Below are 15077 nucleotides of genomic sequence, written 5' to 3'. Positions count from 1 at the left end.
TGTTTGTCTGGAAGGGGGTAGTATATAGCATGTGAGAATATATTGTGATTCATAAAATGGCATTTCTGTAAAATGCAAGTTGAATAACTCAAATCTTCATGAATAGAAATGAAACAGATCATATACAAGGTTAATTAAGGATCAGTATGAAAACCCTATTTTGTAAATCCTTATGGATGAACGGCCATAAATTTCAGATCTATTCGATTAATGTGTAAGGGTCACAGTACACGTGTCCTGAAGGTGGCACCGGTGACATACACCACTGTCATTTGCACTCTAAAAATAGCACTTAACTATAAATGCTCAGTGCCCTACAGGCACACCCATCAGCTCCAACCTTTCCTCTAGGATCAAAAATATCAACTGAACGATGATGAAGTAGAATATTTTATGTAGCTCTTTATATGTTAAAGTTTCACAGGCAATTATAGCCACTTCATGCTTTCTTTATTATTATGACACTTCCAATTAAATGAAACAACCATTTACAACTAATAGGAGGTTAATATTTTTACAAGGTGTTTGTTCCATCAGAATGTAAGGAAAGGCATAGCAAACGAAGAACGCGGGCATTAAGGTGTTCTATTACCTGTTGGCTTGCAGTTAGGTCAGTGGTGTGCCTTAACCCAAACTGCAATAATGCAAAGAAACATATATTGTACCATCTGGGTCTGAAACATGACTTTGAAGTCATATAGACATCTTAGTGCAAGTCAATCAACTGGTATACATTAGACAGAGAAGACCTCCAGGTAAAAATTGGAGATGATTTAATGGATTGGTTATTTTCAGCAAATTTTATTTTAAGCCCTGTTTGAAAGTGCTTTTAATATATCAACTCGTTCAACCATCACAACTCAATGATATTCGTGCCATTACTACTCTATTTTAACAGTTAGGGAACTGAGGCACAGAGAGGTCAAGAACTTACTAGTAGTCACATGTCTAAGAAATAATGTGCCTGGACCATTAAATAAAGTCTATACTTATGTGTCATTGACCTACCAGTTTGAGTCATTTGGTAGACTGCAAAAAAGAAAGCTAATTTCAACCTATTTATACAGTTTGCCAATTAAAAGAACAGAGGATGAAGTAATATAATAAAAGTAGCAGGATTTGAGGTGACTACAACTTTGCTCTGCGGTGTAGGTGCTGGACTTTTGACAGAGAACAGATCTTTTCCTCCTCATACTCCTTGTTTAAATGTGAAATCCAGTGAGGAGAGCATATAGTTCTGGAAACATAATGAATTCTAAAATATATTGTAAAGAGGTCATACAATTTGGAATTATAAACCAATTCTAGCCATTTGGCTTTGAGCAAATTAGCCAAATTTATTATATGCCTCATTTAATAAAGGGAAATAATAATAATAATATTGTTTCCAAAGTTATTATAAGGATACAGTGAAGAGAATACATGAAATATAATTGGTAAAGGCCAACATAGAGAAGATAATTGTTAATTTCACACTTATCACAATAGTACTTGTGGTTAATAAATACATAATTGAAGTTGATAAATACATAATTACTGGGGAGGGTTTATTCATGTCAGAACTTACAATGACAGAATCCTCAAATGACTTGATAAGGCTTGCAGGTTTAAAACTAGATTATTCAAGTGACTGAAGAGCTTCTACAGAAAGCAGCCCATGGAGAGCCTTCCAGGTACAAGAGCAAAGCTGTGATTACAGCTGAACTTAACATTTGACCCTAGGTTTACTAGTAAAGACAAATGGAAATTCAGTGTGTTAGCTATCATTTGAAATTCAAAAATGCAAAACAAATTTGCTTCTCTTATTTGGATCTTTCAAATGGAGGTATCATCTGGGTACCATGTTATCTGGATAATAACCATTTTTCTGCAAAACTTATGACTGGATAAACGAGTACTGTTTAAACTAGAAGCATATAGTGAGCAAAGAAGATCTGTGATTAGCCCTTCAAATGATTACAACCAAGTCTGAAAAACACACACCTAAAATAAAAATAGTTTGCCTAAATTACCTCAAGATGTGAAAGACCAAAATGAATGAAATATTTTTTTTTTCTGTACTACGAGGCACATGCCCAGGACAGCTAAAGAAAAAAGAAAAAGAAAAAGAGAGAGAGAAAAAAAGAGGTAAATGTAAATAATACTGCAATGAGCATAGGGGTGCATATGTTCTTTCAAATTAGTGTTTTGGGTTTCTTTGAATATATACCCAAAAGTGGACTCACAGGGTCATAGGAAGTTCCATTTTTAATTTTTTGAGGACACTCCCAGATATTTATGGTGCCAGGTGGGTACCTGAAATTCCAGGGTGGGGGGAGGGCATCTTGTAAAGTAGATGATTATTTAACTACCAGGTTGTCTAAACGAGTGCTGTGGGGCCTTTGAAGCTTTAGAACAGATTTATTGCATTAAAGGACTTAATTTGCGAAGCTGGTTCTTATTCAACACCTAGTTACATTTCCCTGCTCTCAGTGCCTGTAAGGCAGTGGTTCTCAACCTTGGCTGCACATGAGAATCACCTGGGAATCTTTTTAAAATCCTGATTTCTGGGCCTCATCCTCCGGAAATTCTGTTTCTTTGTTATGGGGTGGGGCCACAACATTAGTAACAAAGAAACAGAATTTCCGGAGGATGAGGCCCAGAAATCAGGATTTTAAAAAGATTCCCAGGTGATTCTAATGTGCAGCCAAGGTTGAGAACCACTGCTAAGGTTTCTGCCCACTCAGTTATAACCACTGCTGAAATGACATTTTAAAACCTGGGGATATAAGTACTGAGCCCATCAGTGCAGTCAAACATCTTATCTCTTGGTCACTAAGAAGTAACCTAACATATTAAAAGAAGTAGATTTCAATATGTCTGAGGAACATGAATTAGCAGAATTAAATTCGTTTTGTGGAGTGGTGGGGTACTTGCCTCCTTGGATTGTTGCTCACATTACTCTTGGTGGTGGTGGCAGTAATGGTGGTAGCAGATGTGCTAGTGGTTATAGCAGTTGTTTCTTGTTAATAGTAGTTGCACCACCTGATTGTTATTTATTTTAATTTTACATAATAGAAGAATCAAGGATTATAATTATTGCTTTTACATACTAACAAAATCTTTTATATTTTTACTTGGTTCTTTGGGAACAATTTAAGACTTCATCTTTGAAATTTAGGAGCTTTTACATACTAACAAAATCTTTTATATTTTTACTTTGTTCTTTGGGAACAATTTAATTTTCATTCTGGAAAACTTTTTCCTGATGAAAGAAGCAACAGTTAATGATTCCCATGATTTGAAACTGGGTGTATAGAAGGTGGAGAATAACTTTTTGCCAAGTCTGTGTAGGAACATTCAGTGACAAATATATATATGATTTTAGAAACTAACAGTAAGAATGGAGCATCTGAAATCATCGATGGGTGTGCATTTTGCAACCCTGTTTTTAGGAATTGCTGATGCTTTTCTTAGAGTTGTTTTGGAGAATGAATTTTGTATTGATTTAAAATCACCTTACTCCTTGAGTTACTGCATTCTTTACTCTTCAAATCAAGCAAAATTTCTTCTAATAGTACCTGGAGAACATAGAGTAGAGAAATAACTATCCAGAGCTACTGTCCCTGAAAGAACATTTGCAGAGTATAATTTAATTTTTTTCCATAAACTATCAGACTTTTAGAGTTTTTCTATCCATTTTAATGGTGAAATTACAAAGGCATGTTGGTGAGGATCAGAGAAAAAATAAATCATAGACCTTGAAAAAATAGTTACTCTTCATCTATATAATGTTAAGGATGTGATATTGGGCTTTGAACTTCAAGTGTGTCTCTGAAAATCTACAGGGAAATAAAGTAAAAGTAATGGCTGCATCACTTTATGTAACATCTTTAGTACATTTGAGCTGTGCAAAATTGCAAATGGACAAAATTCTCCTCAAGGCATAGGAAATTTATTTTGAGAGCTATTACTTATCAAATAAGAAACAAGATGTAATCAACAATTAAAATACATGTTAAGACTTTCCTAATTAAAATATGTGTTTAAGGTAAATAGTCAGAATTAAAATATGGAAAAACCAAGAAGGCGGCATAGCATGTTAAGACTTTCCTAATTAAAATATGTGTTTAAGGTAAATAGTCAGAATTAAAATATGCCTTTAATAAAAATTAAAAAAGAAGTAAAGGAGACACTGCTAGAAAGACAGATGAACTTCAAAGTCAGTAACGACAGATTTAATTCTCCAATAATTCCAGTTTATAATTTGAAACAATAAAATCACAATATACAATGAAAGCTTTATTTGGATCATGAAGTGAGATGACAAAAGTTTGAACACTTCTAGAAGTTTAAATCCTACCCAATTTTATGTTTTTTAAATCTTGCTTGTTTTATCAATTTTTGTGAAAATTAAAACATGATCTGCAGTAGCCCCAGATATCTAGTTAGCTTATGATTGCCTAAACACTACAACTGCCTTTTCACAAATAACTTGCTCTGGATTTTATTTTGTAATAGTGTGTGTGTGTGTGTGTGTGTGTGTTCGCACATGTGTGTGCCCATTTGCATATATGTTCTTAATTGTGCATTCCTTAGCTTAATGTCAAAATGAGTTATCATTTTGAGGAGCTGACTCTCCCTTTAGACCTAAGACTTGGAGGCAAGAAACTAGTACAGGATTAGCAATTGGTCATGGGTAATCCACAAAGTAAATAAACCAAGTGTGAATAATTGAAAGTGGGTAAGGTTGTAACATCAGAGCTATTGAAATTTAATTCAAGAGGAAGTTCTCCATAGTAAATTTCCTCTCATTATCCAACTGCTAGCATAGGCCGCCACTGATAAGCAAAGAGGCCTTGTGCAATATCAGTGTTTTCACCATCTTATCTGCAAACATATAATCTTTATCTTTTTGATGAGGTGCTAGAATTACAAAGACTTGAGTAACCTGAGAAATGTGCCAGTTTTTTCATGGGTGTTTAGCTTCCCTTCAACTTTGAAAAAGAGGTCTGACACATTTTCTCCATTTTAGTAATGGAGAAAGATATAAAAATATATATGAAGACATGTATGTGTAGCTTCTGAAATGTCCTTAGCTGAAATTGCAGTTTAAGAAAATAAAATTAAACATCATGAAAGTACATTCACTTGTAAAAAAGATTCACATGTTTGGCTAGTGCTAAAATAACAAGGGATTAATAACGGCAGATTGAGTGCTGGAATTACTGATAGTACTATACTAATCTTTTCAGCCTGATAATCTCTTCCAGATAATAGTCATTTTGTCCACAATTACAGTTGTTCATAATATAGATTTTTGATTTGATGGTCTGCAGGGTGCTATCAAATCCTACGCAAATGTGTTACTTAATCCAGACCCAACTATTGTTGAGCAGACATTAATTTTATTCCTTTTTTTTTTAGCTGCTATGATATTTTATTTTCAAAATAATACTGCAACTGAGTTGGAGCTATTTTAATTAAAATTGTATCTGGACTTTTTCTTAACATGTTTCCTACTTTTCTAATTATAGGTTTCATATACACTGGAGAAGTTGTACATCGAATGCTGACAGCCACACAGTACATAGCACCTTTAATGGCAAATTTTGATCCCAGTGTCTCCAGAAATTCAACAGTCAGATATTTTGATAATGGTATGTATTGATTAGCCTATTTTTTTTTTTACTGAATGCATACTTTTATTTTTTGGGCTCTTCTTTTTTTAATTAAATCTTTATTGTTGAAAGTATTACATTGTTCCCTTTCTCCCCTCCCCCAAATTGGTCCCTTCTAGCCTGCCCCCCACCCCCACCCCAAGCCTTCATCATGAATGCATACTTTTAAATGCTGACCATCAACTTTATATTAATGTTTATGTAACTTGGAGTATTTTGCTTAGTTTTTGATAGATTGATTTATAAACTGCTCAGTGTAAATACCCTAAGATGACAAAGTTATACCATGACATTTAATATGCAGAGTAAATATATAGTTAAATTCCACTCATTTTACTCATTTATTCAATTGTTCAACAAATGTTTAGTAAGACATATTAGACACTATAATAAATGAGTTGTTAAACCAAGCAAGTACATTTGATGCTATTTTCAGTAAGCCCCTGCTATTAGAAAAACTAAATAAGGATAATTTGTTCTGATCCTCAAGTAGAGGCAAGTGTCATAATACATTGATATTAAATTTTCAAAACTTAAGAACTTTATTACCATAAGATGAACACGCCTTTAAAAAATATAGGGTAGTGGGTAGTTAAAATACATGTAAGAAAATCTAGTTTTTCTGCCCAGGCCAATGTGGCTCCATTGGTTGAGCATTGTCCCATGCCAGTTCATTCCCAGTCAGGGCACATGTCCAGGTAGTAGGAGGCATGCAAGAGGCAGCAGATTAATGTTTCTCTCTCACATTGATATTTCTTTCTCTCTCCCTCTCTCTTCCTCTCTGTCTAAAATCAATAAAAAAAAATTAAAAGAAAAAGAAAGAAAATCCACTTTTCCTAACTTTAAAATATGAAATAGAGCCTTTTAAGGTTTATAATGTCCTAGAGGCCCGGTGCATGACATTCGTGCACTTGGGAGGCAGAGGGGGGGCGGGTCCCTCAGCCTGGCCTGTGCCCTTTTGCAGTCGGGGAGCTTTCAGGGGATGTTTAACTGATGGCTTAGCACTGCCACGGAGGCAGGAGAGGCTCCTGCCACTGCCTCTGCACTTGTGAGCCCAGCTTCTGGCTGAACGGCACTCCCCCTGTGGGAGCACACTGACCACCAGGGGGCAGCTCCTGTGTTGAGCATCTGCCCCCTGGTGGTCAGTGCACATCATAGCAACTGGTTGTTCTGCTGTTTAGTCAATTTGAATATTAATATTAATCTTTTATTATATAGAATACTGACAATAATTTATCTGTAATATTTATTTTTAATATGCAAATTTTCCCCATGGAAGTTTGACCGGGAGACAGATCGCTAGCTATGATGTGTGCTGACCACCAGGGGGCAGTGCAGAATGAAGGAAGGCCCTGGCTGGCAGCAGGCAGCCGAGGAAGGGAGGCCCCTACCAGCAGCTGGCAGCTGGAGAAGGGAGGTCCCAGCTGGCAGCCAGGGAAGGGAGGCTCTGGCCGGCAGCCAGAAGGCCCCAATTGGCCCTGATTGCCAGCCAGGCCTAGGGACCCTACCCTTGCACAAATTTCATGGACCAGGCCTCTAGTATAAAATAGTCAAAGAAAATCTATACTATGTCACAAAATTCAAATCTAAGTAAAAATTTAAGATCCTGAAGACAGAAATGAATTTTCATCTCTATATCTTATTGAAGGCTCTAACTTTAGTAGAGAAAATAGGAAAACAGCAGTCTGCTTGGAAAGTTAATAAAAGATGGAAGTACAAACTTCCAGTTTTATTATGTCATCGGCATGTAAATTATAGCATAGGGTGTAGAGTCCGTAATATTGTACAATGAGGGATGATTACTGGACTAATTGTGGTAATCACTTTGTAAGGTATATAAATGTTGAATCACTTTGTTGTATACCTGAAACTAACATAATATAGTATGTTAACTATAAAAATAAATTCAAATTAATTAATTAATTGTGTATAAGATATACATTTCCAGCCACTCTATAATATAAAGATAGTATTTATTTGTTCAAATAAAAATATTATCTTTTAAAATAATGGAAATATTTGGTGTGAACAAAGCTATTTTTACACTTGTCTTAATGATCAAGGAAGAAATTCACTAGTTGGTAGTACACACAAAATGGTGCAGTTGTTTGGGGGAAATGTGATCATTGTGCTAAAAGCCAAATGATGATGAAGCCTTTTAGAGGTCAAAATATCAAAGGAAGAAGGAAACTAAACATAGTTAGAAATATATTTTGAGAACTGCATTTCAAACAATTTGAATAACAACAAAATGTGTTCTAATATTAATAACTCTGAATGTTAGCCATAATAATAATTTCCCCTTATTATTTTAGTAATTGTCATATACTTTATTTTTCCTCTTTGAAAAATTTTATGAGGTGCTAAAGCTCAAGAATGTACAAGTAGATTGTAAGTATACGTGAGGCAAAACTATCACCAGAAACTTACCTGAAGCTTATTGCATGACCTACCGAAGAGAATCACCTTAGTAATCAGGAAATGATTGATGAAAGTTGATTATTTTCCAAGCTCTGTCACTTACTAGGTACAGTTGAGGATATTCACTCATAGGCATAGGATTCTGATGACCAAGTTTTTATTTCATTAGCATCAAAGTAATAAAGTAACTCTCTCCACCCAGATACTCTCTCATACACCATGTACCTACACAGCTCTTAATGTTTTAATTTTACTGTTATTTCAGTGATTTTTACAAATTAATATATGGTACTCCAACTGAACACTAAATTATTTGAAACAAGGACTGTGACTATAAGAAGTCATTTTATCTTAAATACCTGGCACAATAAATCAGTAAGTCTTTCATAATTATTATTCAATGGATAAATAAATGAAAAAAATTAAATATGTAAGATGAGTTTTTAATCCTGAGAATAATAAAAGCAGTAATACTAAAGAATTAATGTATTTTACTTTATTGAAATATCTTCTGTGTAATGGCCAGTGGAGAGATTGAGTTTCTACATTATGACAATGGAAGCTGAGTAATCGCTTTTGTTTCAATAAATGAATGAACCACGTTTTAATATTATAGACTCTTCACAAAGTCCTTTTGTACAATAGCAACTTACTGAAATATTTCCAACTTTAATTGGTCAGGATCATTGAAAGAATGCTTAAGGATGGAAAACTCAACATTTTAAGAAAGCAAAAATTTTCTAGAGGAGACAGCAGCAATTTAGAAAACTTCTAAGTTAGTATTTCTGTAAGTTTTAAATGACTGGATTTTAAAAATGAGAACCTGGAGAACATTATGCTAAATGAAATAAGCCGGTCAGAGAAAGACAAGTACCATATGATTTCACTCAAATGTGAAATTTAATGAACAAACTGAACCACCAAGTAAAATAGAGACAGACTAATAGAGATAGCAGGACAAACTCAGGTAGAGAGAGAAGGCAGACAGCTCTGTTGGGGGAGGAGAAGGAGGAAGGACTGTTGGGGGAGGTATTGAGCAAAAAAAGGAATAAAAAAAGAGAGAGAGAACTAACTCATGGACATGGGCAACAGTGTGGCGATTGTAGCGGGGTGGAGTTGGAAGAGAGCATGATGGGGGGGGGATAAATGGTGATGGAAAAAATAAAATAGATATATAAATAAGTAAATAAATAAAAATGAGACAATGTTTCTAAATGTTACAGGTAGCCTGGATGAATACAAAAGTCTGAGTCACAGGATATTAATGCAGAAAAATTAGAAAGGTTACAAAAATAAACCCTTTACTAGGAAAATAATTGAATAGCAAATTATAAAGCACAATTCTTGCTAATGATCAGAAGCTTGATACATTTAAAAGCTCTACATTTTTATATCCTCCACTACATTTTGTTTTCGATATGACAATTTACACATTTTTATATTGTATATCCATTAACAAATTAATTTAGTTATGGTTATTTTTAATACTTTTGCCTTTTAACCTTTACACTAGAGTTATATGTGCTTTACCTGCCATCATCACAATATTGGAGTATTCTGAATTTAACTACATATTTACCTTTATCATTGAGTTTTATGGTTTCATATAATTCCTTTTACTAATCAGCATGATTTTATTTCAACTCAAAGAACTCCCTTTAACGTTTCCTATGAGTCTGGTCTAGTGGTGATGAACTCCTTCAGCTTTTCTTTGTCTGGCAAACTCTTTATCTCTCCTTTAATTCCGAAGGTCAGCTTTGCCTGATAGAATGCTCTTGGTTGGCCCTTTGACTATCTCATCCCATTCCCTCTGGCCTGCAAGGTTTCTACTGAAAAATCCAATGATAGCCTCATGCAGATTCCCTTCTAAGAAACAGATTGCTTTCCTTTGCTGCTTTTAGGTTTCTTTCTTTGTCTTTAAACTCTGATCATTTAATTATAATGTTTCCATGTGAGTCTCTTTTGATTCATCTTGTTTGGTATTTGGGGGCCCCCTAGATCTGGATATCTGTTTTTGTTCCCAGGAAGGGAAATTTTTCAGCCACTATTTCTTTGAATAAGATTTCTGCCCCTTTCTCTCTCCTTTATCTTTCTGAGATCCCTAGAATGTAAATATTGGTCCACTTGATAATGTCCTACATGTCCCTTAGCCTATCATCACTCCTTTCATTCGTTTTCCTTTTTGCTCCTCTGATTGGATGAATTCCACTGCCCTGTCTTCAAGAGCATCGGTCCTGTCTTCTACTTAATGTCGCCTACGGCTGAACCCCTCTATTAAAATTTTCAGATCAGTTATATACTTCAGATATATGATTTCTCTTTAATAGTTTTTAATACTTTTTCTGTCTTTGGCTGAAATTCTCACTGTGCTCATGCATTGCTCTTCTGACCTCGGTGTTCATCTTTATGACTTATTTTGAACTCATTTGGGTAAATCATTTACCTCCATTTCATTAACATCTGTCTCTGGAGATCTTGTTCTTTTATTTGAAACATATTTCCTTGTTTATTCATATTTCTTGGCTCTGTGTTGGTTTCTGCACATTAGATAAAATAGCCACCTCTTCCATTCTTGTCAGAGGGGTCTTGTGTAGGAGTTGACTCTCATCAATCAGGCAGGCTGAAGCTCCTGGTTGCCTCTCAAACCCTGGTGGTTGTCTAAGACATCATCTTTGTTCCAGTAGCTGAGAGTGTTCTAAGACCCATCTGTGTCCTAAAGGGGAGATCAGTCAGCACCTAGATGCAAGCTGATTTGTTGCTACTCTCAGGCAGCAGCTGGGGAAGTCTGCAGTCAAACCCCTTCCAGGGAGAAACTGGGGGACAGGCATTTTTGCCTGCTCTCTCTGCACTGTGTCTGGAAGTTTAATCCTGGGAGTGCCTCTGCACCATTTTGAAACTTCTTTGTTTGCTCTAATCCAGTGATGGAGAACCTTTTGAGCTCGGCGTGTCAGCATTTTGAAAAACCCTAACTTAACTCTGGTGCCGTGTCACATATAGAAATTTTTTGATATTTGCAACCATAGTAAAACAAAGACTTATATTTTTGATATTTATTTTATATATTTAAATGCCATTTAACAAAGAAAAATCAACCAAATAAATGAGTTCACGTGTCACCTCTGACACGGGTGTCATAGGTTCGCCATCACTGCAGTCTAATCTTTGACTTGTAGATGCAAGCCCTGTTGGCTATCAGAGCAAGGCGGTTTATTTTAGGTGCCCAAACCTCGATGGCAGCCATAAAATTTGGGGCACTCCACATAGACAGAGCTCCTTTGAGATAAATACTGGCAACTTGGTTTTACTGTTGGAGTGAGCTGCAGGGAGAAGGTGAAGCATTAGATGAATGCTACTTAGATGCTGGACTCTCATGCAACAGCTTATAAAATATGTCGTCACATCTCTTAAATGAAAATACTGGGGGATGGGCATTTTTGCCTGCTCCCCCTCTGCTGAATCCTCAGGGGTGGAGGGCATGGCCATGGCAAGCGCACAAAGATGAGCCTGTCTGCTATAAGCCTGTGGAACTCAGGAATGCACAGCCCATTGTCTATCACAGCTAGCAATCTGGGGGCCTGTCCCGCAGGTGATTCCACAGAACTGGGTGCCAGACTTGTGTGTAAGCTCCTCCAGGGAGGTGCTGGTGACCTTGTTTTAGGGTTGTATGAGCCAAAGGGGGAAGGCAGGGGAACTGCCTCCTGGCTCCGTTGGGCTCTAGAGAGGATCATAGTCAATACCTACATATGTGCAGTTTCTTTTTAAAAATATTTTTGTATAATTTTTTTCTTTATTGATTAAGGTATTACATATGTTTCCTTATCCCCCCAAATTATCCCCCCCCCCACTCATGCCCTCACCCCCCTGGTGTCTGTGTCCATTGGTTATGCTTATATGCATGCATACAAGTCCTTTGGTTGATCCTTCCCCCTTGCCCCCTCCCTCCCTTCCCTTCCCTCTGAGGTTTGACGGTCTGATCGATGTGCAGTTTCAATGTAGATATTTTTTCGGTCACCCGATGCATAGCAGTCACTCAGCTAGTTTCTGGATTTCTCTCAGAGGAAATTGCTTTGCGTGTAGCTATGTAATGTCAACGTAAGAAACATTCAAACCTATGAAGAATTTTTTTGAGTTTATTTCAACCAAGTTGTTGGCAAATGCCGAGAGGCAGAATCTCAACGGATTGAGATAATGCTCTGGAGAATGGCAGTTTTCACCTTGTTTTATACATTACAATCAAAAGAGGTGACATAACCTGGGTGATGTGACTCAGTGGTTGAGCATCGGCCCATGAACCAGGAGGTCACAGTTCAATTCCCGGTCAGGGCACATGCCCAATTTGGGCTCAATCCCCAGTGGCGGGCGTGCAGGAGGCAGCCGAATGATGTTTCTCTCTTATTGATATTTCTATCTCTCAATCCTTCTTCCTTCTTCTCTCTAAAATCAATGAAATATATATATATATATTTTTAACAAGAGGAGATGTAAGTGGGTTACATGAAATCCATTAGTGATAGATTAGGGAGTTAGGAGAAAGTAAAGTGGGGAAATTCTGGGTTTGATAAAAAGTAAAATGATAGACACATACTTCTTTTACTTAGGTGGGTGCAGGACAGTCAACAGTCAACAATTAACTCAATAATAATGAGGGGATTTGTGCTCTCTGCAGAGTGGTGCCTGTGCTTTGAGGGGAAAAAGGAAAATTACTTTGATATTCCAACAATATATGTTATCATAGATATAAAAAGACAATGGACAGGCTCAGTTAGGTAAAGATTGACCTTTGTCAGGGAAGATACTGGCCTAGGACATGACTACCCACCATAAACTACTTTTAGTTTTAAGTTTTTTCATTTCAGACCATCCTTTGTGGTTGCTTCAGGTCTCTGAACTTGCCAGGCTGCCACCCAGACCTAGTCAGTCAGGTTAGCATGTGGCCCCTTTTCATCCACAACAGTTAGGGTGTCGATTGGAGGAAGGAAATTCAGGAGCCTCCTATGTTGCCATCTTGGTCAAAAGCTCTCAGGCTAAATTATACTCAAAAGCAAGTAAAGACAGTGTTCTGTTCTACATGGGTCATCTGGTGCAGCAACTGGCGAGGGAACAGTCAGAGGGAAGAAATGCATGGGGTAAGGTATGTGGGAAGGGGTGTGGAGCGTCCATGCCCTCTCTGGGCATGACTCTCCCAGCACCTCCACATCCTCACCAACCCAGAAGCTCTCTGTCATACAATCTTGACTTTTTCCTTTTTAATCAGATATTTATGGACCTGGAAGACTGGTTTTGCTCTTTTAGTTCTGTGAGTTTCATTTTCTGTAAAACATTTTTTGACAAAATGATTTTTTAACCAAACAGAAAATCCAATACTTAGAGCTAAGCAAAAATATTAGCTGCTCATTTGTTTTCTTAAAAAAAAAATATGGAAAAAACAATGTCCGTTAAAACAAATATATGAATTCTCATTGGTGCCTTTTAAACCGTGTTTCAATTTATATTCCATGTTAATAGTTTTATCGTAAACACTGGTAGATTATCTCATTAGAACATGATATATAGCACTAAAGATTTTTCCCAGTGTACTTCATGGAGGCTTCAGAAATCTGAGCCTGGGGACCTTTAAGCTACCTTGCAGCCTTCTCAAGGCAATACAACAAAGACAGAACTGCAGGCATTATGAATCAAAGAAGAATATTTCCATTCAGGTTAAAGGAATTTCTTCAGCATGGAAGAGTATAATTCTAAGTCTGGAAGAGCCATTTTCGGGTCTTTTATAATAAGCAATTCTAGCTTTCCTGAATGTGTTCCTTTCTCTCTCAGCATTTGTCAATGTATTCGAAATTCATTCAAATCACTTGGGCTGCATTTTGAAAGTGGCTCATGGAAATTTAAGCAGACAATACCCATTAACACTAATGAACTTCCTAAGGCAAAATCCCCTCATACTGGGCTCAATATTAACCTCAGTATGAGGTTAGATTTTACCAAATATTTAGAGAATACCCAATTCTTTAACAATATTTCAAATGCTAATTTTTTAAAACTGGAAAACATTTCTTTTATTCATTCTCTCTTTTTGTTTTAACAGCAGATATTGTGGTCTTTTACCCTTCAGTTCCATTAAAGCAAAATAATGAAGTGTTAACATTTTACTTAAAGGGATATAATGAATACTTTAAAAATAATGAAAATAAATCAGTATGCCTTAGCAAATTGCATTCATGCTGAAGTTTTAGTCTTCTTAACAGGTGATGGCCAAAATCCAAACTGTCATACTCAGAATAATACTCAGAAATTTTGAATTCAATTTAGATATCATCAGTGTCTTCATCGTCATCTCTAATATCATCAAACTGGTTTTAATCATTGTCTTCAGGACCAAATGTATCTATGTCATGATTTTAGCATGTTCTAAAAGCTCACCGTATGCCAAATGCTATTTCAATTACAGAATTCCATTAACCATATAAAACTTAAGTAGCACAACTACTAGATTTGAAGGCTAGATCCATATTTTTTTGTGAAGGCTCCGCCCAGAATCGATTGATATGCTTTTCTCATTGTGTTTCTTCTGTTCCGATGGGGTTTCCAGGCACAGCACTTGTTGTCCAATGGGACCACGTACATCTCCAGGATAATTACAACCTGGGAAGCTTCACATTCCAGGCAACCCTCCTCATAGATGGGCGCATCATATTTGGCTACAAAGAAGTAAGTAATGTATAGAAAATTTATTTCACCCTTGACTTTGACCTCTATCTATTCTTTCCTTCAAATGTCAAGAAAGAGACACTTTATAGTAATGAAACTCAAATAATTTTCTCACCTCTTGGTTTCTTTACCTTGATTTAAAAAAAGTTTTTAATCTACTGGGTAGTACTGATTGTTAATTCTTTGTTGTTTTTTAAAATATTCTTATATCACTGGCATTATAATCCATTAATTTTATAAATTTATTGAATAATTATATTCTAGTAATATTATAATAAAATAACTCTAAGA

The 15077-nt window shown here is 36.1% G+C and overlaps 1 protein-coding gene across 1 annotated transcript in view; it reads left to right on the top strand.

Annotated features, from left to right (window-relative positions):
• Window positions 1–15077, top strand: part of PLXDC2 (plexin domain containing 2) — a 451667-nt gene that overhangs the window by 315607 nt on the left and 120983 nt on the right. Inside the window, exons 5-6 of the mRNA XM_014539380.1 lie at window positions 5517–5639; window positions 14668–14786. Coding sequence (XP_014394866.1) covers window positions 5517–5639; window positions 14668–14786 — 242 coding nt within the window. The remainder of the gene's footprint in view (window positions 1–5516; window positions 5640–14667; window positions 14787–15077) is intronic.

Source organism: Myotis brandtii, unplaced genomic scaffold (genome assembly GCF_000412655.1).
Source record: "Myotis brandtii unplaced genomic scaffold, ASM41265v1 scaffold215, whole genome shotgun sequence".
Taxonomy (NCBI): Eukaryota; Metazoa; Chordata; class Mammalia; order Chiroptera; family Vespertilionidae; genus Myotis; species Myotis brandtii.
This window is presented reverse-complemented; position numbering and strand designations above follow the sequence as displayed.